This window comes from Peromyscus maniculatus, chromosome 10 (assembly GCF_049852395.1).
Source record: "Peromyscus maniculatus bairdii isolate BWxNUB_F1_BW_parent chromosome 10, HU_Pman_BW_mat_3.1, whole genome shotgun sequence".
Lineage (NCBI taxonomy): Eukaryota > Metazoa > Chordata > Mammalia > Rodentia > Cricetidae > Peromyscus > Peromyscus maniculatus.
The window spans coordinates 88523200-88548740 of record NC_134861.1 but is presented as its reverse complement, the minus strand read 5'-3'; the positions used below and the strand labels follow the sequence as shown (position 1 = coordinate 88548740).

General features: G+C 37.0%; 1 protein-coding gene across 7 annotated transcripts in view; it reads left to right on the top strand.

Moving 5' to 3' along the window:
* Nucleotides 1–25541, top strand: part of Cnot6l (CCR4-NOT transcription complex subunit 6 like) — an 83932-nt gene that overhangs the window by 32612 nt on the left and 25779 nt on the right. For all 7 annotated transcript variants that reach the window (XM_076546679.1, XM_076546678.1, XM_076546677.1 and 4 more), the window contains exons 5-6: nt 12468–12557; nt 23035–23103. In XM_076546679.1, the coding sequence (XP_076402794.1) occupies nt 12468–12557; nt 23035–23103 (159 nt within the window). The remainder of the gene's footprint in view (nt 1–12467; nt 12558–23034; nt 23104–25541) is intronic.

The window sequence follows — 25541 nt, the reverse complement described above, 5'->3', positions numbered from 1 at the left end:
AGTCCTTTATCCATTTTGAATTGATGTTTCTGATGAAAGACAGGAATCTAGTCTCATTCTGATCATTCTGAGTCAGTTTTCTTCTTGCTGTCAGTTTAGTATGTATGGTTTTTTTGTATTCAGGGTTTTTGTTTGCATATAGTAGTTGATTATAGTTCCCAGTGATCATTGGTATCACCTCTTTTTCATTTACTGACATCTATTTCTTTAGTCCACATAAGATTTTATTTATAAAGTATTTGTTTTGTGAATCTTTTTATTTTTAGAATTTTATTTTATTAAATCACACCTTTATTTCTTTCAACCTACTAAGTTTAAGTTCTGTTTTTTTCTGGTTCTACAATAGGTTGCTTATGTAAAATATTTTTACTCTTTCAATATCAGTACTTAATAATACTTCTGTTGTATCACATCAGTTTGGTAATGTATTTCCATTTTTGTTTGTTTCAAGAAATGCTTAAATTCTTAAGTTCTTGAAACTAGAAGGTTTGGGTGACATGTTATTTAATTTTCATATATTCATATAATTCCTGTAGTTCTTCCTTTAAATAAATTCATGTGGTCAGAGAAAACATGCAATTTTGTATTTTGTAAATTTGTTGAGAAGGGGTTTTGGCTTAGTATATTATAGGCTATCCTGGTGAATGTTCTGTGTGCTGATGAGCAGAATATATATTCTGCGGTAGAGTGAAATATTCTATAAATGTCTGTTAGGTGCATTTGGTCTACAGTATACTTAAATTGTCATGTTTCTGTTGTCTCTGACTGTTTAGTCCATTGATGGACATGGGATAGTGAAGTGTGGTATTGGATAAATGTGTATTTTACAATTGTATATTCTTGATCCTTTTATATAATCTTGTTTTCTTTTGTAATTTTTTAATTTAAAATCTATTGTAAATGTAGCTCCTGGGTTCCATTTCCATGGAATATCAGCTCTCACCTCCCAATACTACCATTAAAAAAAATACCATTTACCCTTGATAGTTTTCATACATGTATACAATTGATTACATTTGCTCCCAGTTCCCCTCTCCCTGTCTCCCTCGACATCCTCAATGTGTCCTCCTCCTACATTGGTGTACTGTCTCTTTCTTTGGGGATGAGGATCCACTGAGTCCAGTTAGAGCCTGCTTGCTGGAATGCTGACTGATGTTGTTGGCTTGACCTTGTGTAGGTAACCCTGTTACAATGAGTTCCTGAGTGTGGCAACCGTGTCTGTTTAGATGACAGCATTTTCCTGCACTCCTCCCTGTCTTCCAGCTGTTAACATTCTTTCTGTCCCCAGTTCTGTGATATTGCTGAGCCTTGGGGATCAGAGGGTTGATTTAGGTGTCCCGTTGAAGGCTGAGCACTCAACAGTCATGTATGCTTAGCCTTTTCACTAGTTATGAGTCCCTGTATAACAAACTGTTGCCCACTGCATAAAAAGCATTTCTGTCAAAGCTGCGAGCAGCACTAATATACGAGCATAAACAAAAATATTTAGAAGGCAGTTTGACAAAATGTCCACTTAACAAAGCAGTAGTAATATTTGGTTGGCCAAGATTTACAACCTGGCACGAATTTCCTCCAGTAGAGCAGGCCTCAGATCCAATCAGAAAGCAGTTGATGACCCCCAAATCTTCATGCTTCTGTTGCACTAGTGGGCACATTTTGCCTGATAAGTGGAGACTGTAGCATTCTGGGTACATACACTGTTGAGTAACACCATTAATGACTTTTCTCCTCCAGCACTCGGCATACCAGCCACCAGAGAGACTGTTTTCAGGCCAATTCGGGCTTGATTTCTTTGTTCTGCAAACAAAATGTTTTGTGTGTTATGCAGTAGGTTCTTACCATCTTATGGTGGCAACCAAAGGCAAATAGTAGATTGTGTTGTTTTGGGGCCTCTAGCGCCCCCATCCAACCAGTTTATCCCATGCCTGGCACTGGGATTTTATTTTAATAATCCATGTCTTTTGGGGGAAGCATTGTCCACCCAAACAGGGTACCTGTGTTCAAACTTTTCTTTTGAATTATATTTTTCAATTAGCTTACAAAGTAGTGGTTTCCATAAGGGCTTTCTGTACAACCTTAATTTTGCGCAATCCACCTCTCAACACCCCTTCCCTGTCCTCTTTCCCTATCCTCACTTAAATTTTATCACATGTATTCTATCCCTTCATCCCTCAAGATCTCTTCCCTTCTACCTCTCATGAGCACTTTTCTAGCTTCCTGACCACTAGAGACATTCCAGTTTAGATATACAACTCTTAAAAATACACAACTAAGATCCATCTATGAGAAGGAACACATGGCGTTTGTCTGGCTGTGCCTGGGTTATCCCACTTACTGTTGTATTCCATTTCCATCCATTTCTCTGCAAATTCTATAATTTCATTTTTTTTTAACAGTTGAATAAAATCCCATTTTCATTAACCATCAGCTGATGGGCATTTATTAACTAGCTGTTGTGAGTAGGGCAACCATGACTGGATGTGGGTGTATCTCTATAAGAGTATATGGAGTCCTTTGGGTATACACTCAGAAGTGGTTTATCTTGGGCACATTGTGGATCTTTTTGCAGCTTTTGAGAAACCACTTCACTGATTTCCATACTGGCTACATTAATTTACATTTCCACTGAAAGTAAGAATTCCTCTTTCCCCACACTCTTGCCAGCATTTGTTGCCATTTGTTTTATTGATCATGGCCATTATGACTGGGATGAGAGGGAACCTCAAAGTAGTTTTAATTTACATTTCCCTGCTGTCTGGTGGTGTTGAACACTTTTAAAAATGTTTATCAGCCACTTCTTTTTTTTTTTTTCTTTAAGAACTCTGTTTGGTTCCATGGTCCATTTTTAAAACTAGTTTGTTTTCTTAATATTAGCTACTTGAGTTCTTTGTATATTCTAAATACTACTCCTTTGTTGGCTATATAGCTGGCAAAGATTTCCTCATCTGAGGCTCTCTCTTCACTTGATTGACAATTTCATTTGCTGTACAATGCTTTTAATTTTATGAGCTCTGGTTTGTTGATTATTCCTCAGCGATTGGAGTCCTATTCAGGAAGTTCTTGCCTATACCTATATCTTGACGTGTACTCCCTACTTTTTTTTCTAGCAGTTTCAGAGACCATTAATAATCACAATTAATCTTAAAAGGTATGTATGTATTCCCGTTACTTTGTTGATTTTGTAGTGTTTGGTATTTTACTCCTTTTCCTTTCTTGCTTAACTATTATTTTAGTGCTATTTATTTCCTATAGCCTTTTAAATTTTTCTCTTTGGTCTGAGGGATTCTTTCAAGTGTTTTTTGTAGAGCTGGCTTAGTAGTCAAAAATTTTAGCCTTTATTATTATTATTATTATTATTATTGCATAAAGTTTTAATTTTTTCCTCAATGATGACAGATAACTTTATTAGTATACCTGTATTAATCTGGATTGGCAGTTGTCTTTCAGAATGAGATACATCTGTCCAGGCCACCTGAGTTAAATTTTCAGTTGAGTAATCTTTTATTCTGATGGACCTGTGTGTGTGACTTGGATTTCTCTTTTTACTGTTTTCAAACTTTGTTTTGTATGTTTAGTGTTTTAGTTACCACACGATCAAGGGAGTTTCTTTTCTGGGTTTGTTGTTCTTTTCCTGATTGGTATCCTAAATGTGTCCTGTGTTTGAATTGATAACCTCTTTTCCTAATTCTGAGACATTTTCTATCATGATTTCTTTAACAATGTTTTCTGTGCCTTTAAGAGTCTTCTTTTCTATGTTCATTATCTGTAGATTTGGTCTTTTCAGAGCGTTACATATACCTTAGAATTCCCATTGGTATGTTCTTTGTCCTTGTCTTTGTTTGATTATTCCAATTCCTTGGCCTTGTCTTCAAGCTCTCTTTTCCTAGGGAAAATTTCTGTTAACGATTATTTAAAAATATTTCCATGCCTTTAGAATGAACTGGGTTCTCTTCTTTCTTCTGTGCCTACCATGTGTAGATTGGGTCATTTCAGAATGTTATGTGTGTCTTTGTCCCACTGGTACCTTTTACTGTTTGAGCTTTATCCCTGCCTCACGTAGTTCTGCTTTCCTTCACACTCAGATATTCTGTCTCCTTGATCCAGGCTATTGGTTGAGACTATTCAAGAACTATTTATTTGGCTTAGTATGTTTTTTAATATCCAGCATTTCAGCCTGTTATTTCTTTGTTTTGTTTTGTTTTTTTAATCTGATGAATTCTTTTGTATCTTACACCGTCTTACTATTTCTTTGTGTTCTCAATTGGTAACTTATTTCCTCTTTGATTTCTTTGAACACATGTAACAATCCTTTTGAATGCTCTGATAATAATCTCACTTACTATCACTAGATGCCATTACTGTAGGATCAGTGATTTTGAGAATTTCTGTTTTTTTCTTGTATTTATGCATCTGGCATTACTTTTCTTGATTTTATTTATTTATTAGTTTTATTCTTTCATTTGAAGTATTTGCAGAACTCATATGGGTCATGGATGTGGGAGAGTTGTCGTGTTGTGAAGACTTCAGTTCCTCAGTCCAGGCACTCAGGGTGCCTGATGTAAGCTCTGTGTAGGACATGAACTGATGGAGCAGCCACAGCTTCTTGAATTACCACTGTACAGGCGTCACATTAGTCAGTTAATAGCAGTACCCCATTTGACCTTAGTAACTGTGGGAGGAGAAACAACTAAGGATGGTATAGAGAATTCTCCTGTTTTAGATAAAATTCGGAGTTGGAGAGAAGTAGGATGGGCTAGGATAAGGATTAAATATTAGACTTGGAAACAAATTTGAGGTGGGTAAAGTAGCTGGAGTGGGAGGCTTGGTTACACAGTTAAGGTCCACAGATTTTTGAGTTTGTTAAAGCCATGGAAGATGAAAAGAGGAGGAGGGAATAAGGATGAGAGAGAGAGAGAGAGAAAGAGAGAGAGAGAGAGAGAGAGAGAGAGAGAGGGAGGGAGGGAGGGAGGGAGGGAGGGAGGGAGGGAAAAGATGTAGGAGTGAGAAGTATGTAAGATGTGGCAGAAGGGTGTAGTAAAGAATGGTATAGTAAAGTAGGTGGAGGAATATAAAGAACAGTCCTAACACCTAACTGAGCAGTCACAGGCAAAACATCAGTCATTTATGCAAGAGTGGAGATGAAGTAATAGTAGAAAGTAAGAGATAAAAAGAATGCTCATAGAATAAGTTGCTGGCTCAGTGGTGGTGATTTGAGAGGTGAAGTTCTCAAACGGCTCTGGATCTAGTAATTGCCACACTGCGTTGTGTGCAGGAGTGGAGAGTTGAAGCCCACTTTAAAGCTATTTGTATGGTAAGGTAAGTTTCTTGTAGGCATTTCACCTAGTAAGACAACTGATGATGTGTCCATGATACCTTACTTACTTTTCCTACCTCTTTTCAAAACTCTTTTCATGTTAGATTTTTTTTCAGTTTTGCTAGAGTTTTAGTTGTACACCTCTTGCATTTTGTCATCCTACTTGGAATTTGATGAGTTTGATGGATATGTATGCTAAGGGTTTTTATCAAATTTGAGATGGTTTTGGCCTCTAGTTCTTTAACCTTTTTATTCTGTCTTCTTGGGACTCCTGTCATGCTGATATCCTTCATGGCATCTATCTGAGATGCCTTTCATCATTACTTTTTCTTACTTTGGTTTTTTTATATTGTGTAATCTCATATGTCTTCACCTTTGGTCCTTTGCTCCTAGCTGTCAAGATTATTATTGAGCTAGTTAGAGAATTTTGCTGTTGATTTCTCTTTATTTTTCTTTCTATAGTTTTTTTTTTTTTTTTTTTTTTGAGCTGAGGATCAAACCCAGGGCTTGCTAGGCAAGTGCTCTACCACTGAGCTAAATCCCCAACACCTCTATAGTTTTGTTTTTTTTTAACATATATTTTTTAGGCACTGAAAAAAATCAATTTGGAACTTTCAATTTTTGTTTTTGAGACAGTTTCTCGGTGTTTAACTCATGATGGCCCTGAGCTTGTGATCTTCCTGTCTCAGCCTTCTAAGTCCAGGGATTATATGCCTGGCTTTTTAAATTCTTTAGACAATTTTTAAAACTCATTACACATGCAGCTGGTTCTCTGCTTATGATGGAATTGCATCATCATAAATCCATTGTAATTGCAAAGTATATTTACTACACTGAACTCAACCACAGTACACTGAAAATCCCTATGATCTTGGGCCTACCTGGAATCTGAAACTTGTTACAGCTGCCTATCATCACAAGATAGCTTACTACATTTTATTAGCCTGATGAAATATTAGAATTGAAATATGATTTCTTCTAAATGGATACTGCTTTTGACCTGTCCTAAAGCTTAACAGTTGTTAAGTTGAACCACCCAAGGTCAGACTGTTGATATTATAAGTAACCGATGGACAGTTTTCTTTCTTTTTAATTCATTATCTGTTGTTTTCTCCTCCCTTAGCTTGGCTCATAATGTATTATTTTCTTTGTATCTTTTATAGATTTTTGTTTTAGTTAGAACTTGACCTTTAAGTAAACATGACAGTTCAAAAATCAGAATTTTACCTTGTACTATAGTTGTGTCTTACTGTTACTTCAGTTTTCCTTCTTGCTTTAATGAATTTTCAGAAGTAATTTTGTATTGTGGTCACTGAAATCTTGACTCAGGGTCTGAGATTTTCTTTAAATGCCTGGAACCAATAAATCTTCCCTCTTTGCTTTGTGATTCTGTTTGGAGCACACTTTTATTACTAAGCTGGAACTTTTTACAACAGTCTGTTAGCTTTGTTTCCTGGCTGGGCATAGTTTCAAGGTCAGAGGTGAAACTTGAGCTGTTTTTCAGTCTCTCCCGTATATAGCCCTGTGCATGTGGATGGTCTTTTAAACTGCCGGGAACCATCAGAGCTTTTCAGGCCCCTATGGATCTCTAATTCTCAAGATTTTCATGTTTAGCCTATTGTTGGTTCTGCCACTACCACCTATCTCCCCTATTCCCACAAAGTTAAAATTTACCAGTGATTCGCCATTAATAATTTTCTGCACTCTATTACCCTCTTATTAGAGCATGTGGGGAGTGTCGGGGGGAGATCCTTCAGCTGTGGACAACAGTCAGAAAAACACCATGCAGACCAGATAACAACTAGTCTTTATGAGATAAAGCTGAAAAAACTCCAGCTGGGCTGTTTGGACAGCGTGGGGTCAGAAGTAAACTTCAAAAATCATTTTTATTAATCAAAGTCTTTTTTTTCCCCCTTAAATGAATTCTCTGGATGCTGGAGCCATTCAAGATCTCAAATAGAGTAACTTACTGCTTAAGGACAGGAGTATATTCTTAGAAATAGGTTTTTAGGCAACTTCATCTTTGTGTGACTATCATAGAGTTTATATAAGCCTAGATGGTAAGGTTAGGAACCCTATCTCATCTCTTAATGCAGTTCAAGAATTGATAAATATGAGATGGTGAAGTTGCTATGATGTAACAGGGCATGCATTTTACAGTAAACTTGATTTTTTAATGTGTGGGAGTAATATATTCTAGTATAATATAATACATGAACAAGTAACAGTTTTTATTGTCATTTAATATTACATACGCCACATAGTTATATATCCTATAATATTATGCAGTTGGCAGTACTGGCTTGTTTAACACCAATGTCACTACAAATACATGAGTAATGAATACATCATGCTTCAATGATAGGAAGGCAGTACTATTGTGTAGTGATAAGATATTTTCAGCTCCATTGAAATATTAGGGCACCAATATAACATGAAATTGTTTGTAGCTGTAAGTTTTCCCAGGTCCCACCCTTTCCCACTATCCCTTAGCAGCTTATAAAATAATCATTCAGAAGTTTATGTGAATTAGAAACCTATGGCTCAAGCTTCTTGCTAGCTAGCTCTTATAACTAAACTCAGCCCATTTCTATTCTGTATGTTGTCATGTGTTCCGTGGCTTTACCTGTGTGCCATTATATGCTGCTCCCTGGATGGCAGGATGGCGTCTCCTCTGCCTCTGCATTCTTCCTGTCTCGGGAAGTGCTGTGGGATATCTTTCTGTATGCTGTGAATATGTGTTGCTATTATTGGTTAATAAATAAAGCTGCATTGGCCTATGGCAAGGCAGCTTAGAAGCAGGTGGGAAATCCAAGCAGATATATGGAGAGATGAAAGGAATGAAGAGTGAGATGCCAGCTGCTGCCAAAGGAGCAGCAAGGTGCCAGCAGACTGGTAATGCCACGGCCATGTGGCAACTTACAGATTAATAGAAATGGGTTAAGTTATAAGAGCTAGCTAGTAAGAAGCCTGCCATAGGCCATATATACAGTTGGTAATTAATAAAAGCCTTTGAATGATTATTTTATAAGCAGCTGTGGGACCTCAGGGCTGGATGGGACTGGAGAAATGCGGTCCCACGGTGGCCGAGTGGAACCAGAGAAACCTTCCTGCTACAATTGTTTATTGACAAAATGTCATTATGGAGTGTATAACTAGTTTGTTGCTCTTGCATCCAGTTTGAATAAGACAGTTGATTCTGAGCCAAATATGAATGTTTAAGTTGCCATGAGCATGTTCTCCGGCAGGAGATCTATAGTTATAGAACTTCTATAGTTATAGAGCAAAAGGAAGCCATAAATTAATATATTTACCAAATATATTGATAGAGGCACATCAGCTAAGTGGGATGATATCTTATTCTTAGCTTTAGTGCTAGTGGAAGCTGATAGTTTACTTAAAATAGTTCATCCCAAAAGTTTTACTTAATAGTCACAACCATGTTAGATCTAATACAGGAGTTGATAATTAATAACTCTGAAAGGGGTTTAAAAAGATATCCTAGGATAATTTTGTCTCTCAATTTGTAACTTTGTAACTTTCTGTTTTCACAATCACAGCGTTTTAATCAGTCTTCCAAATCTTCAACATAGATGTAACCATTTTACTGATACTGTTTTATAGTAGACCCACTTCTGTTTTTATCAGTTTTGTTGGTATGGAGTGGCCAATTTGAAGGCCCTTGCTGTACCACTTTGACTACCTTTTTATCCCCTCTTGTATGAATGCTTATAATTTCTGTCTTTAAAGGAATTTATCCATTTCTCAAAAGCAGTTTCCCACTGTGTTTCAGCCAGGTTGTTTTTTTTTTTGTTTTCTTTTTCCTCTGGTTTTGACTGATGCTACATAAATATTTAGGTAAAGTTGTAAAGCCGTTTACATCTTTTTTGGGGGAGGGGAGTCTCCACTTTTCTCTGTTGATAAGTGAGAAGTGTAGCAGGCTTGTTTGGACTGCCAGCCTCCAAATCACTACACAGAGACTTACTAATTATGAAAGCTTGGCCTTAGCTTAGGCTTGTCCCACTAGCTCTTACAACTTAAAATTAACCCATTTATATTAATCTATGTTTTGCCTCATGGCTTTTTACCTCTCTTCCATCTTGCATCCCCTATTTCCTCTCCATGTCCTCTGGTGTCCCTCCCATGCCTAGATTCACCTCTTCTTTTCTCTGCTTATACCTATACCTCATGCCTAGCTATTGGCCGTTTAGCTTCTTATTAAACCAATTACAGTGACACGTCTTCACACAATGTAAAGTAATATTCCACAACAGAGAAGATTTGAAGTCTCCAATGTAATTTATATGATCCTTGGGAAGTCACTTGTTGTTTTTAGCTTCTGAATGTATTTGATCTTTTATCCAGTCTGTTTTTAAGAGCTTCTGGTTGTCATTGTCATGGTCCAGTTTGTACTACAATGCATTTTGTTAAAGGATACCATTTAGTAAACTTCTTTGTATATATTGTGCATCCTGTATCAGCTTACTGATTAGCTTTTTTCTTAAGTGTGCAAAGTTAAGGGTTTGATGGCAGCCTATACAGCTGTATACATAATTTTACTTTGTTCTTACTTAATCTTCCTCTTCCACGGCGGCCCCTCTCCTTACTTCCTGGGTTCTTTTGCTGGATTCTTACCTCTTACATAAAAGGTGAACCTCCTTTTATGTCAGTTTTTAAAAACTGGCTCTGTCTTTCTGTATAGGGTTTAGTTTGTTTATTGCTTTCTTTATCTGTTGTATCAAAGGCTAGAACTGCGTCAGATGTCCTTGTTTCTTCTCTTCCCTTTCTGTGTTTGCCTAAAGACTCATTGTGCAATGCCTGAGGCCCAAGGCTCTTTCAGCAGCTGTCTTCTGTTATTATGAAGGCACACTGTTAATGTAGCTATAAATAGGAAGGGAGAAGAAGCTTATCAGTTGGTACCAGGGCTTAAGGGATCCTCAGTTGAATATTTTCCCACCATTATTGAAAACTAGAAGGGGCCATGTGGATCTGTTAAGCCTTGATAAAACCATGATTTGGAGAAAATAAATTTCTTTCTTTTTTTTTCTTTTTTGTTTTTCGGACCCGGTTTCTCTGTATAGTTTTCATGCCTGTCCTGGATCTCGCTCTGTAGACCAGGCTGGCCTGGAACTCACAGAGATCCACCTGGCTCTGCCTCCTGAGTGCTGGGATTAAAGGCATGTACCACTGCCGCCCGACTTGGAGAAAATAGTTTTTAGGACTAGGCAGGACTTGTGGAGGACATAATCAGCAGTAGTTTGAATTACCAGTTATTGGTTGCAAGGATAGGAATGGTAACTTTCAGACATTTTACATTTTGGAGCAGAAACCAAAGTTGTAATCACTTTTTGTATAACTGTAATACATATTCTCTTATTTTAAATTTTATATCTTTAACTATTTGATATTCAGCATTTTAAGACCCATTCATGCTTTTTTAGTAATTCCCTTGAATCTAACTTCCCTCTTTACTGGGTTGTCTTTTTAGTATGTCTGTTAAAGTTTTCTTCCTGTGGTACTTAAGTTATAATGACATGCTGCAAAGTATCCTAATATTTAAGAATCCAGCTTGACTGACTATGCAGATGAGGGTGTGACTGTACACCTGTGAGAACAGCACTCATGAAGGTGTGACTGTACACCTGTGAGAACAGCACTCAGATGAGGGTGTGACTGTACACCTGTGAGAACAGCACTCAGATGAGGGTGTGACTGTACACCTGTGAGAACAGTACTCATGAGGGTGTGACTGTACACCTGTGAGAACAGCACTCATGAGGGTGTGACTGTACACCTGTGAGAACAGCACTCATGAAGGTGTGACTGTACACCTGTGAGAACAGCACTCAGATGAGGGTGTGACTGTACACCTGTGAGAACAGCACTCAGATGAGGGTGTGACTGTACACCTGTGAGAACAGTACTCATGAGGGTGTGACTGTACACCTGTGAGAACAGCACTCATGAGGGTGTGACTGTACACCTGTGAGAACAGTACTCATGAGGGTGTGACTGTACACCTGTGAGAACAGCACTCATGAGGGTGTGACTGTACACCTGTGAGAACAGTACTCATGAGGGTGTGCACTGTACACCTGTGAGAACAGCACTCATGAGGGTGTGACTGTACACCTGTGAGAACAGCACTCAGATGAAGGTGCAGAGCATTTCCATCACCCTTTTCCCTTTTCCCTTTTCCTCTGAGGTTTACTGAAACCTGTCAACCAGACTTACACCTTAGTCACATCATTTTATACTTCAGTAATATGAAATTTCCAGGAACTATACATTCTCCTAACATGGTCATTATTTTTTTTTAATTGCATTTTGATGGGTAAATGGACTACTGCTGGTTTATTTTAGCAATTTGGAACTTCATGTCTAGACTATTGATGAGTTTTGCTTTTCTGGGTCTCAATGCTAGATAATTGTTGTATGTTACATTAATCGATGCTTCATTTATTAAGGATATACACAGTCTGTTACAGGTATCTTGTGTTTTGATACATCTCTTTTCTTAATACTCAAGATATTTTTCATCACGGTCATAACAACATTTTCCTTCCACATTTTGCTTAAGTTATTTTGGCAACAGAGGAGACTTCTTACTTATTTAAAACTATTTTTTATTTTACATTTAACTATTTGTGTGAAAGGGAGGCACATGTTTTAGTCATAGGACAATACCATAGGAGTTGGTTTTTCTTCCACCATGTGGTTCCTGGGGATAAAACTCAGGTCATCAGGTTTGGCAGTCTTCTCACTGGACTGAGACCTCCTTTTTATGATAATTATAAATTCCTTCTTAAATAGAATTGTTACGTTTTGGTTAGCAGTCTGTCTTTAAATATAATGTAGACTCTACAGGTAATTTCAAAGTAAATCATGATTAATATGTATGTGTTTATGTACACACATATTTGTTTCTTTTTGACAAGTTCACATTTTAGGCTCATACATTGAAATCTGGAAATAACTCTTTTGAAGTTATTATTTACGGCTGTCTAAAATATCTACTTTATATTCATATAATTTCTTTAGATGTGTGTCACAGATCAAACAGTAAAATTCAGTTTAGGAAATTAGTGTGTTGTTCCATAATATATGCCCTGAAATTGTAATTGTCACATTTTATTTTTGTTCTCTGTTTAAGGCAATCCTTTATCACAGGATATTATGAGCTTATACCAGGACCCAGATGGAACCCGAAAGCTACTGAACTTCATGCTTGACAATCTTGCAGGTAACTCTTAATGACAAAGCAGTGAACTCTATAGATGTTACCAGTAGTTGATATAAATTGCTTTTATAACTGCTATAGGTTTGGAATTTCTGCTTTATGTGGGTATAGCTGGAGTTTTCTCCAGTCCTGCCCAGCCCCATGGACCCCACAGCTGCTTATAAAATAATCACTCAGAAGCTCATATTAATTAAACTGCTCGGCCATTAGCTCAAGCCTACCTCTTAAACTCAGCCCATTTCTATTAATCTATACCTTGCCACGTGGCTCGTGGCTTACCCTTAACTTACATCTTGCTACTCATTGTGGGCAGCTGGTAGTGTCTCTCTGCCTCAGCCTTCCACCTCCCAGAATTCTTCTCCTTGTCCCGCCTACCTTATCCTTCCTGCCTGGCTACTGGCCAATCAGCATTTTATTCATCAATCAATCATAGCAACATATATTTACAACATATAGGACATCCCACAGCATGTGGGCAAGACTTTGTTATTTTCATGTATAAGTACTTTTTGTGTACGAAGCAATGGGATAAGAGTTTTAGTTACACTATCTTGTAGGAAGTTTTACATTTTAAAATTATCTATTATTAATACTGTTGCTACTACCACTACTGAGACAGAGTCTTAGTGTGTAGCCCTGGCTGGTCTGGACATCATAATGTAGACCATGCTGGCCTCAAACTTAGAAGAGATCCACTTGCCTCTGCCTCCTGAGTGTGGGAATTAAATGATGAGATCAATCATATATGCCACATATTTGGAGATGTCAAAGGAGGCCAGAACAGGGGTCAGATTTCCTGGAACTGGTTATAATTGTGAGCTGTCTGATGTTAAATGCTGGGAACCAAATGCAGGTCCTTTGGAAGAGCAGCAAGTGCTCTTAACTGCAGAACCATCTCTCCATTTCCATGATCTTTACATTTTACAAATACAGACTTTGAGATAAAAATGGCTAGTAATTACAAGGCAATGAACTCAAGATTGTCATACTTCTGATTACTAAGATAAATAGTTACTAGTGACCTGAATTTGGTAAGATGACCTGCAACCCTGTTTATATATTTTTAATGGAAAAGATAATTATCAATAGTGCCTAGACAAAGGTGATTTTGACTTTATATAAAAGTTTACCCATAGAACAATTCTGTTTCTCACTTTTAGTATAGTGTTCAGTAAATTAAATGTGATAATTAATGCTTTATTATAAAATTGGCTTTCTGTTAGTTAATTTTCCCAATTATAAGTTAACTGAAGTATTCTATCAAAGTTTAGATAGGCCAGGCTAAGGTATGATGCAGGTTAAGTGTTTTAAATACTCTTTTGATTTAGTCTATGGGTCTAATTGGAACACAATTTCATTATAAATCAAGGTTTGCCTGTAGTTCCACTCATTGTACATTTGTGGAAAATTTGAAGGTGGTCTTTTAAGAATAGCAGAATTACAGGGCAATAAAATAGTTATGTTCCATATGCAAATTTTTCTTACATAAAAAGGCTATTCTTGGACTAATGTCTTTTTGTTTTGTTTTGTTTTGTTTTTGTTTTTGTTTTTTTTTCCCCAGACAGGGTTTCTCTGTGTAGTTTTGGTGCCTGTCCTAGATCTTGCTCTGTAGACCAGGCTGGCCTCGAACTCACAGAGATCTGCCTGGCTCTGCCTCCCGAGTGCTGGGATTAAAGGTGTGCGCCGCCGCCGCCGCCGCCGCCGCCGCCGCCGCCGCCGCCGCCGCCGCCACCACCACCACCACCACCTGGCTGGAATAATGTCTTTCTAAAAAATATACATATTTTATGCACACTTGTATGTGTGTGTGTATGTGTTTCATGAACATGAGTATATGGGTATGAATGCCTGTGTGTGTACATGCTTTCCGAGTTGTCTTTATTACTCTCCCCCTTATTGAGTATCTGGAGACAGGATCAATCATTGAACCAGAACTGGCTTTTATGTGTGACGGGCTGACCAACAGTCTCTTGTGATATGCCTGTCTTTGCCCCCCAGTGCTAGTGTATACAGATATGCCTACTTTTTATGTGGTTCTGGGGATTTGAATCTAGGCCCTCATACTTGTAGAACATGCACTTTTATGTACTAAGACATCTTCGTGGTCTGCACATACAAAAATTATCTAGCCGTTTGGCAGAGTCTCACTGAGCTGTCTTCCTGGCCCCTACACACACATTTATTTATTTTTGACAGGTTTCACTATAACCTTGGCTGGTGTAGAGCTCACTGTAGACCAGGCTGGCCATGAACTCACAAAGATCCACCTGCTTCCATCTCCGAGGTGCTGGAATTCAAGGCATGCACTTCCATGCCTGACAGAAAGGTTTTGTTTTTTTGTTTTTGTTTTGTTGTGTGTGGGTGTGTGTATGCCCTAGCACATGTGAAGTAAGAGGTCAGGATGCTTTCTGTAGTCATTTTTCTCCCCTTTACCTAGTGAACCATTTCTCTTGCCCCTCTATAGTCTGTAAACAGAGCTAAAGAAATGGTGAGTTTCCTCATAGAGGTCACTGTTACTATTTCAGCTATACCCTCAAAATGAGCTTTATCATAGAAGACATCTTCCACCTCACAGGCAAAATGTAAGGCTAATAATAAGAGGAAAACCAGTTAATGTTATTCAAAGTGCTGTTGGCTCAAAGTGACTTGAATTTGAATGATGGAAGACAAATTAATAAACTTATTTTCAGAATCCTTTTAGTAAGAAATGCAGAATAGATCTAGAGATGTGGGTCTGCTGGTTGACTGTTGGCCTGACATGCACTAAGCATTTGGTTTTATCCCCAACACTGCATAAACTGGGTATGATGGTGTACACATACAGTTCTAGTCCTTGGGATCCAAAGGAAGGAAGATCAGAAGTTCAGGATCATCCTTAGCTCACTGCAAATTCCAGGCCATCCTGAGATACTTGAGATTCTGTTTTTTAAAAAAAAAGAACTAGGACTGTGTGAACGTTTGTTTAAGCTGTGTGTATACTCTGCATGCCATTCCCAATTTACAGTAAATATCTTTCTTATCTTTATCAATGTCACCAGTTAACTCAGCCATGTATATATTGTACTTTGTGTAAGTCGTTTGGTGGTATCTCTGTTGCAAATACCCTTTCCTGTCCTTGGTTTATGAATAGAACTTTTAACATAATAAAATTTACTGGTTTGGGAGTTGGGATGGGTACTGGTGGTCCTGGTATTGGCCACATCTGTGCCCTCTCTAAGAAATTTTCCTTAGCATAAGATGATGAATGTGTTCTCTAGAAACACCTTTGCTTTACTTGTAAGAAGGTTATAACCTTCTTGGAATTGGTTTTTGCACAGTAACACTCCCATGTGTATATTTTTTATTTATTTACTGATAATTCTATCCTTTAATTACTGAATTTTGGGGGGGCGAGGTTTGAGACAGGGTTTCTCTCTGTATAGCCTTGGTGTCCTAGAACTTACTCTGTAGACCATCCTGGGCTCAAACTCACAATGATCTGCCTACCTCTGCCTCCCAAGTGGTGAGATTGAAGGTGTGCGCCACTACCGCCCAGCTCATTACTAATTTTCAATGCTACTTCAGAAACCAAGTGTGGAGAGGCTGATATAACTCTAGAGGAACTTGCCTAGCATTTACAGAGACCTGTGTTGGATCACCAGTTCTACATAAACTGGGTGTGGTGGTGATGTATGCTTGTAATCTCAGCACTTGGAAGGTGGACAAGGGAGGATTAGAAGTTAAAAGTTGTCCTCAATTACATTTGAAGCTTAGCCTGAAATACATGGAAGCAAAGGAAAATGATTTTTTTTACTTAAAATTTTTTCATACAATATATTTTGACCATATTCTTTTCCATTATCCAAATCCTCCCCACCTTCCTACCCAGCCAATTTCATGTTTTTTTTTTTTCCTTTCAAAACCAGAAACAAAACAAAAAGCAAAATAAACCAGTAAGACTAAAAAGACCAAAAGAAGCAAAATGCCCACAAAAACAAAAGATGGCATCCTTTTTGTGTTTCCAGCAACTATTCCTGGGCATGGGGACTGTCCAGGAGTGTGGTTGATATACCCAGTGATACTCCTTGGAGAAATGGATTTTCCCTTTCCCAACAGGCATCAATTGTAAATAGCTTCTTGGTTAAGGACTTTGTCCACCCCCGCTTCTTAGTGCTGGGACTTCATCTGGTTTGAACCCATGCAGGTTCTGTGGGTACTGTTACAGTGTCTATGAGCTTCTGTGTATGCTGTGTGCACTGTGAGTTTCTGTGTGCACTGTTACAGTGTCTATGAGCTTCTGTGTATGCTGTTACAGTGTCTGCGAGTTTCTGTGTGTACTGTTACAGTGTCTATGAGCTTCTGTGTATGCTGTTAATAGTGTATGAGTTCATATGTATTTCAGTCCTGTTATGTATGGAGACCTGCAGATAGACGTGTAGAGATTAAGAGACTTGGGACACTCAGTCCTGAAAGGGGTGTCTTTATCAAATCCCTCCCCTTGAGGTTCTCGGATCTATGCAGAAGAGGATCCTCGATGGAAAAGTTTTAAGAACCAAGGTGGTGATAACTCCAGAATTTAAAAAAAAAAAAAAAAAATGAAGTGCCAATGTATATAGAATAGTTTTCAGCTTTTCTGTTCTCCCAGTCTTTAGGTAATCTAACAGTCTGATGATAGTAGTATAAAAAGTCTTGTGATCAAAGAGAGCAAAGCTTACCACTCTTCCTAGAGTTGTTTGCATTTATGGTTGAGTCAGAATTGCTACCAGCTCTTTTCTCCATTGTTGTTATCAAGTTTTGTTTTTGAGGATATACTGATTTCATAAAATTTGTTAAGAATTGTATTATTTGGGAGAGTTTAATTTTGTTTTTGTTAGGCAGAATATATATATCTAGGCCTGAAGTTTTTTTTGCAAGATGTTTTAAACTATTGCTTTAATTTTTAAAAAGTATTTAATGTGTATGTGGGTTTGCCTTTCTGTATGTATTTGCACCACATGTTTGCAGTGCCTACAGAGATCAGAAGAGGCCACTAAATCCCTTAGAATTGGAGTTACAGATGTTTGTGAGCTGCTCTGTGGGTACTGGGAATCAAAACTGGGTTCTCTGCAAGAGTAATAAATGCTCATAACTGCTGAACCATCTCTCCATCTAGACGCATTTTAGTTATCATCTGAGACATATGCTGGCAGTGGTCATCATTTGGTTGCTGGTTTAATTTTCTTTAGTAATTATAGTACTATTCTGTAGCAAGAGTTTTCCTGCCTTGCCCACAGTCAGGACAAATCTTTGTCACCCGCCAGTCCCACAGCCGCTCAGACCCAACCAAGTAAACACAGAGACTTATATTGCTTACAAGCTGTATGGCCGTGGCAGCCTTCTTGCTAACTGTTCTTACAGCTTAAATTAATCCATTTCCATAAATCTATACCTTACCACGTGGCTCATGGCTTACCGGCATCTTCACATGCTGCTTGTCCTGGCAGGCGGCTGGCAGTGACTCCTTCTGCCTTCCTGTTCTTTCTTTTCTCCTCTCTGTTAGTCCCGCCTATACTTCCTGCCTAGCCACTGACCAATCAGTGTTTTATTTATTGACCAATCAGAGCAACACATTTGCCATACAGAACATCCCACAGCACTATTCTATTTTCTATTTCTGTTTCTGAAAGAAGTGTTATCTGAAAATTACATTTTATATAACTCTTCAATCTTTTTTCACAAAGAGTTCAGAGTATCTTTTTATAGTGCTTTTAATATCCATAGGATGTAGAGTGATATTTCTTCTATGTGTGATATTAATATTTGCTGCTTTAGTTTACTTTGTAGAAAGTCTTGCTTCTAGATAATTGTCAGTCTTTTCCTTGGGGAGAAAAACCTAACTTTTGGCTTTATTGGTTATCCTTTATTACATGTTTATTTCCAGTTATCATTAATTTCTCAACTTTATTTCTTCAGTTTGCTGTTCTTTCTCTCTCTCTCTCTCTCTCTCCTTCTTTCCTTCCTTCTTTCCTTCCTTCTTTCCCTCCTTCCTTCCTTCCTTCCTTCCTTCCTTCCTTCCTTCCTTCCTTCCTTCCTTCCTTCCTTCCTTCCTTCCTTCCTTTTTTGGTTTTTCGAGACAGGGTTTCTCTGTAGCTTTGCGCATTTCCTGGATCTCGCTCTGTAGACCAGGCTGGCCTCCAACTCACGAAAATCCGCCTGCCTCTGCCTCCCACGTGCTGGGATTAAAGGCGTGCACCACCACCGCCCAGTTTGCTTTTCTTTTTCTAACAGCACGAAACCTAGGTCAATAATACCCATTTATGTCTGTCTGTCTGTCTGTCTGTCTGTCTGTCTCTCTGTCTCTCTCTCTCTCTCTCTCTAAATATGGGTTTTAAATGTGTCCCACAGGCTTCCATTTGTATTATTTTCATTAGCATCCAATTCAGCACTTTTTTTAAAAACATTTTTTTGAAATTTATTTAACTTTATTTTATGTGCATTGGTGTCAGATCTCTTGGAACTGGAGTAACAAGCAATTGTGAGCTGCCATGTGAGTACTGGGAATTGAACCTGGGTCCTCTGGAAGAGCAGCCAGTGCTGTTAACTGCTGAGCCATCTCTCCAGCCCTTCAGCACTTTTTGTAATAGCCCTGTTTACCCTGTGAATCAGTTAGAATTTTATTTCTTAATTTTCATGAGAGTTCAAGCTAGATTTTTAGCTCAATTCTATTTATTGTCGTTAGAGAACATACTCCTGAAGGTGGAGTTTGCTGTCCTGACCGCCTGCTCCCAAATATTCACTCAGAGGCTCAATATAAATTATAAACGCTTGTTCAATAACTCAGCCTTGTTGCTAACTAGCTCTTATAACTTACCCATTTCTATTAATCTGTGTTTTGCCCCCAAGGCTTGTGGCTTTTACCTCTGTCCCATTTTGTGTGTCCTGTTCATTCTGTGTCTGACTGTCGACCTCTGACTCCAGCCTTCCTCACCCCATTGTTCTGTTTGGCTCTCCTGCCTAACTTTATCCTGTTCAGCTATTGGCCAGTCAGCTTGTTTATTAAACCAATCACCGTGACATATATTCACACAGTGTGCAGAAGGATTATTTCACAATAATACTCTTTTATTAAAAAATTTAAAACATTATGATCTAGCACATTCTTAATATTTGTAGGTGTTAAATATGTACTCTGAATATGCCTCTTCAGTTGTGATGCAGAATTCTATATATACAAGTTTATGTTTGTTAATTATATTGTTTTCATGTGATGAATGTATATTAATAACTATTTTGGTTTTATTCATTATTGTTAGACTGTTAAAATTGGAGATTTGTCTGTTTCTTATTACTTCAACTATTTAATTCTCTATGTTAGTTTCATTGTTAATATTTTTGGTATCTTTTTAATGTGTTTCCTCTGCTTGGTTTGGATTTATTTTGTTCATAGGTAGTAACTTGAATTGTAAAGGAAATCTTCCTCTTTTAACAGAAGTATGTTCATGTTACACTTTCATTTTCACTCAGTTCAATGTTTTATTTCCCTTGTGACTTCATCTTTGATCACTGAGGAATTTAGATGTGTATTGTCCAATATGAGAGTGTGGTAGTTTTCCTAATTTGTCGATTTCTTGTTTAATTCTATATAGGAACAATTGGATAACATGTTTAAGACTTTGATTTTTTTTTTAATGTTAATTTTTCTGTGATCTAAGATATTGGTTATAATGTGTGTTCTATGGACTCTTGAAAAACATATATTCTGTAATTGGAAAATGGTGTAAAAATGTAAATGAGATCATGTTAGTGATGGTACTAAAAATTTCTCTTATTTTTTCTAATTTCCCATCTGATAATTCTATCAAATGATGATAAGGAGTTAAAAATTCTCAGTTGTAATTATGCATTTTTAAAAATTTCTCTATTCATCTGTCAGCTTTTGCTTCTGATATTTTTTTTCAAGATTTATTTCTATTTTATGTGTATGAGAGTTTGCCTGCTTGTATATATGTGTACCATGAGCCTGAGGAGGCTAGAAGAAGGCATCTGATACCCTGAAACTAGAGTTGGCAGGTGGTTCTGAGCCACTGTTTGGGTTCTGGTTAAGTGCACTAAGTAACTTAAACTGCTGAACTGTCTTTGCAGCCTCTCTTTCTGATATTTTAAGCTCTGTTGATTGTCACATGTTTAGGGTTATTGTAGTTTGGTGGATTGATCATTTCATTGTGTAAGGACTCGTTGTGTTCCTTTGTTGTTGTTCTGAAAAGTACTTTATTAGATATTGCCATAGCTGTTCTTGCTTTTTGAAAAGTTATTTTTTTTTTACATTTTCTGTATATAGTATTTGAAGGATATGTAGAATAGTTGAGTCTTTTTTTTTTTTTTAATTCACCCACTAAGATTTTATTGTGCCTTTAAACTTTAACTAAAGTCTAGGTAGCCATACTTGGTACCATAATAGTTATTATTTTTTCTTTGGCTGTCAAATATGATTTAAGAACTGATAGTAAAGTGGGTGATATTAATGTTCCTAATTTTATCTATTTCTTCTTTCTCTTTGATACTTTATTTTTTCTTCCCTTATATTTTTCTTTCTGTTTTGAGAGCTTCCTTTAGTATTGGCCTTTCTTTAAGGACAGATGTGTTAGTGATTAGTCTTTTAGTTTTCTATTGCATACTGACCTTTATTTCCTTTTGATCCTCTTCTACTAATCTCCAGCTCACAGTAGTTAGCAGTATCTAGGACTACACGCATGCACCCATGACCAGCTCCTTGATTTCCAAAGAATAATTTTGCTACATAGATAATTTTCATGGAGCCGTCAAACAATGGAGTGCTTCTGTAGGCTTTCAGTGTAATTTGAATTGGTGTTCCTATAGGTAATCTGTTAGGTCTTTGATGTTTCTCACGCTTGTTTCTGTAATTCTCAGAAGTTTAATTACAATCTGTTTTGGTATAGATTTCGTTAATTTTGGGACAGGGTTCCTCTTTGTAGACCAGGCTGTCCTGGATTTTGCTTTGTAGACCAAGCTGGCCTCAAAGCCTGTCTGTCTCCCTGTATTAGGATTAAAGGCATGTACCATCATCACCTAGCATATTTTAAAAGTCTTTTTTCTCTTTTGTTTTTTTTTTTAACTTGTAGCCATTCTTTCTAAATGTCAGTGATTTTTATCTTTTGTAATTTGTTTACTGTGTTCTCTCAGTGGTCTCAGTTCTGGTTCAAAAAGGTAGATTTGAAAAAGTCCTTACTTCTTGAGCGTACAGGTTCCTTCTTTTTTTTTTTTTTTTTTTGGTTTTTTTCGAGACAGGGTTTCTCTGCGTAGCTTTGCGCCTTTCCTGGAGCTCACTTGGTAGCCCAGGCTGGCCTCGATACAGGTTCCTTCTTAGGAAATGATCTGTTTGAGAGGTAGCACAGCATCATAAATATTTCCTTCATCTTGGGGGCAGGGTGATTCTGGAAGGCTGAATTCTCCCGGAATCCAAGGTGATTGCAGGTTTAGGGTAACTATATGGAGACTTTTTTGCGAACTTTGGGATAGGACATTCCAGAAACTTGACAGTAAAGTACCTCAACTACTCCTGTCTTTTGTGTGCTCGGAGTCTGAAGAGGATGAGCTAGCTGCTCTTGCATTGCATTGACGTTATAAAACAGTAGAAGAAAGATCAAGTAGTGAATGTCTCATTTAAAAAAATCAGTTTTTCTTTTTTCTTTTTCTTTTTTTTTAATATATATTCATTTTCTTTTTCTGATTTTTCCAGAGCTGAGGACTGAACCCAGGGCCTTGTGCTTTCTACCACTGAGCTATAAACGCCCCCAACCCCTCTTTTTCTGTTTTAAGATTTACCATAATGTTAAATTTTCACATAGCTTTGATTTTGCAGATGGGAACAAAGCAAAATCACTATGACCTACCTATGTAATTAAAACAAAAGATTTTGCTTAAGGCTTTAAATTTAAGGCACTTTTCATAAAATCACATATGCGGAAATATCACTAATGAGTTTCTTAGTGTCCCTTTCTAATACCAGTTTTATGTTCTCTGCATAGCTCTTAGAAATTGAATTAAATGAGTTTGTTTATTGTTTGTGTATGATGTTTGTGGATACTTGCAAAGGTCAGAGGACAATTTTCAGAAGATTCCTTTCACCTTTCTCTTGTTTCTGCCACTGCTGTGATACTCCATGCTCTCTGGCCTTTGAGCTTCTAGTGGATTCTATGGCTTCTTCTGTTCTACAGGAGTGCTGGGATTACTTATGCAAAGAGATAGTGCTTTTTACATACCCTCCAAGAATGAGAGTTGAATTTATTCAGGATCTGACAAGAGGAACTTTTACGCATTGATTCCTGCATATCTCTTAACTATCTTTTAGTTCATTTTGAAGTCTTAATTAAATTCTAGGATTCGATTTTTAAGTCCTTTCATGGGCCATGATAGCCAAGTAGTAAATTTGGTATTAGAAACTAAATGATACTGATTTTACAAACATATAGGATTATCTTATGTTTAAATTTTTTTCTTTCAGTTCATCCAGAGCAGCTTCCTCCGAGGCCATGGATTACATTAAAAGAACGAGACCAAATTCTGCCATCAGGTAGGTTTTCTCATCTTTGGCCTTTAAAATAAATAAACTTATTTGAGCTGTGTGGTTAATAGGTTTTCATTTTATCCATCAGGGTGTAGATGGGTTTCAAAGTATTGCTAGATGGACTTTTAAAAAAGCCAACATTAAGATAGTCTTACTGTACAAGTAAACATCTTGAATCTTTTACATTGGTGCATTGGGCTAGAAAATTACTCCTTGTGTTTCAGCTTTTGAGAGGCCTTACATAATTTAAGAAAAAGGAGCAATAATGAACTTTCTTTTGAAAAATTTTGAATTTCTTTGATAGTTTATCTTCCTTGAAATGAATACTGTTGATATTAACTTAATGTTTAAGTTAGCTTAGTGGAAATGTCAAGATTGGCTGTAGAAATGGTTCAGAATATTTTATAACTCTAAGGACATAACCTGGCATGTCTAGAACAGTAGTAATGTATGAAACTTACACCATTATGTCTTTGTGCAGCCCAGGTAACAGTTTGAGATTTTTGTAGGACTTCCTACTACTGCATGTTAAGACATTTTAGGTTCGAAAATTCTACTTAAAATAAGCTGTGAAGGGACTAGAGAGAAGACTCAGTGGTGTTAAGAGCACTTGCTGGTCTTGAAGAAGACCTGGATTCCATTTCTAGTGCCCACAGGACAGCACACAACCATCTGTAATTCCAATTCCAGGGTAATCTGGTTCTCCCTTCTGGCCTTCAGGCACCGAGGCTGCATGTGGGATACATATACTTTAAAATCTTTTTTTAGAAGCTGAATTATTGTTTAAGTACCTTTTAAATCACATCCATAAGCATTTTTATAATACTTAATTTCACTCCAAAATTCGATGAAACTTTTCACTTTCATAGGTTAGACTAGCCACTGGGTCCTAATACTTTAATGATTTTTAATGGGTCTGTTAGAGTTAGAAGTTACTAGCTACATTTTGAACAATACAAACTCTTCTGTTCTGAGGTTTTGGTTTTTCCTTTTTTTAAATTTTTTTTATTTTTATTTTTCTTCTAAGACAGGGTTTCTCTGTTATGTAGGTCTGGCTATCCTTGGAACTTGCTATGTAGACCAAGCTAATGTGACAGAGGTACACTTGCCTAACCTCCTGAGTGCTGGGATTAAAAGTGTGCCACCACACCTGGCCTTTTGGCTTTTTTTTTTTTTTAACCAGAATATTTTCATATTATGTTGAATGTATAACTTCTTCATGGTTCTCTTTATATTTTAATGATGCTGAGAAATAATTCTGTGCAGTAGGGTTTTGTGTCTTCTATAGGTGTAGAAAAACAACATCAGCCTGTTAAATAGACATTGTTTCAAAATTACCACAAATAACACTTGTTTTAGCATGATGCATATTAAGTGATCTAAGTAAAAGGAACACTTAAGTTTTCCAGAATGCCTTGGGTTAGGTGGATTTATTTTATAATTGATTTTCTGTAGTGTGATTTTTGTGCTTCCTACTCTAAGATCATCTTTTTTTTTTAACCTCCTTAGTTAGATTTTCATCTTGTGTTAAGTGAAATTAAGCCAGATGCTCAACTGTAACTACTTCATGCTTTCTCTTATTTTGCAAATCCAGATTTAAGAAGAAAAAAAAAATTCACATAAGACATAAAGGTAGAAGGGTAGAAGCTATGTGGGAAGAGGAAGGAAACCTTACAGAAGGGGATTCAATGGGGGTGGGGGCAGTTAGATGAGGGGGTGAGTATGAATAAAGTATCTGATGTATGCAATGTCAGAATGAAACCCATTATTTTGTACAATGAGCATATACTAATTAAAATAAAAATAATGTAAAAATGAGTTATAATTTTTTGAGCTCTTTAATCCCCTCTTTGAACCCAAATGAACATAATTTGGAAGAAAAGCTTCTACTATTGCAAAGCTACATTTTTATTAAGAACAGAGACAATACATAGAGAAAAATACAAACTAGTCAGTGAATTCCTAAAGTAATATATTCTTAGGGTTAAAAAAACTAGTAAAGATTCTTCTTAGTGTGTGGTTGGAATTGCCTGAATAGATTTTAAGTGTCAACATTGAAAATGTCTTTTTTTCTGCTGAATAGAGAGATGTGTATAATAACTCATTATAGTTACGAGTGATTTATAATAAAATTATTATAATCATTAACTATGTAGTAATCAAGACCAGTTAGTGAAAAATCTTCCAAATAGAAATGGAGTTTAAGAAAGTTGTAATAGCGGCTTAATTAATTTTCTCTTCCATTTAAAACTTGTAAACATGGCATTGATGTGGAGTTTAGTCTTTGTTAGACAAATTATAACTACTAGACTTGTCTAGGAAAATCTTACTTCACAAAGTCTTGGATATGAACAAAGCCAGTAATAATCCGCCTTACTTCTTTTCCTCTTCAAACTGGTATTCCAAATCTGGAGAGGCAGAATATGGTTAACTCAGGATGCTTC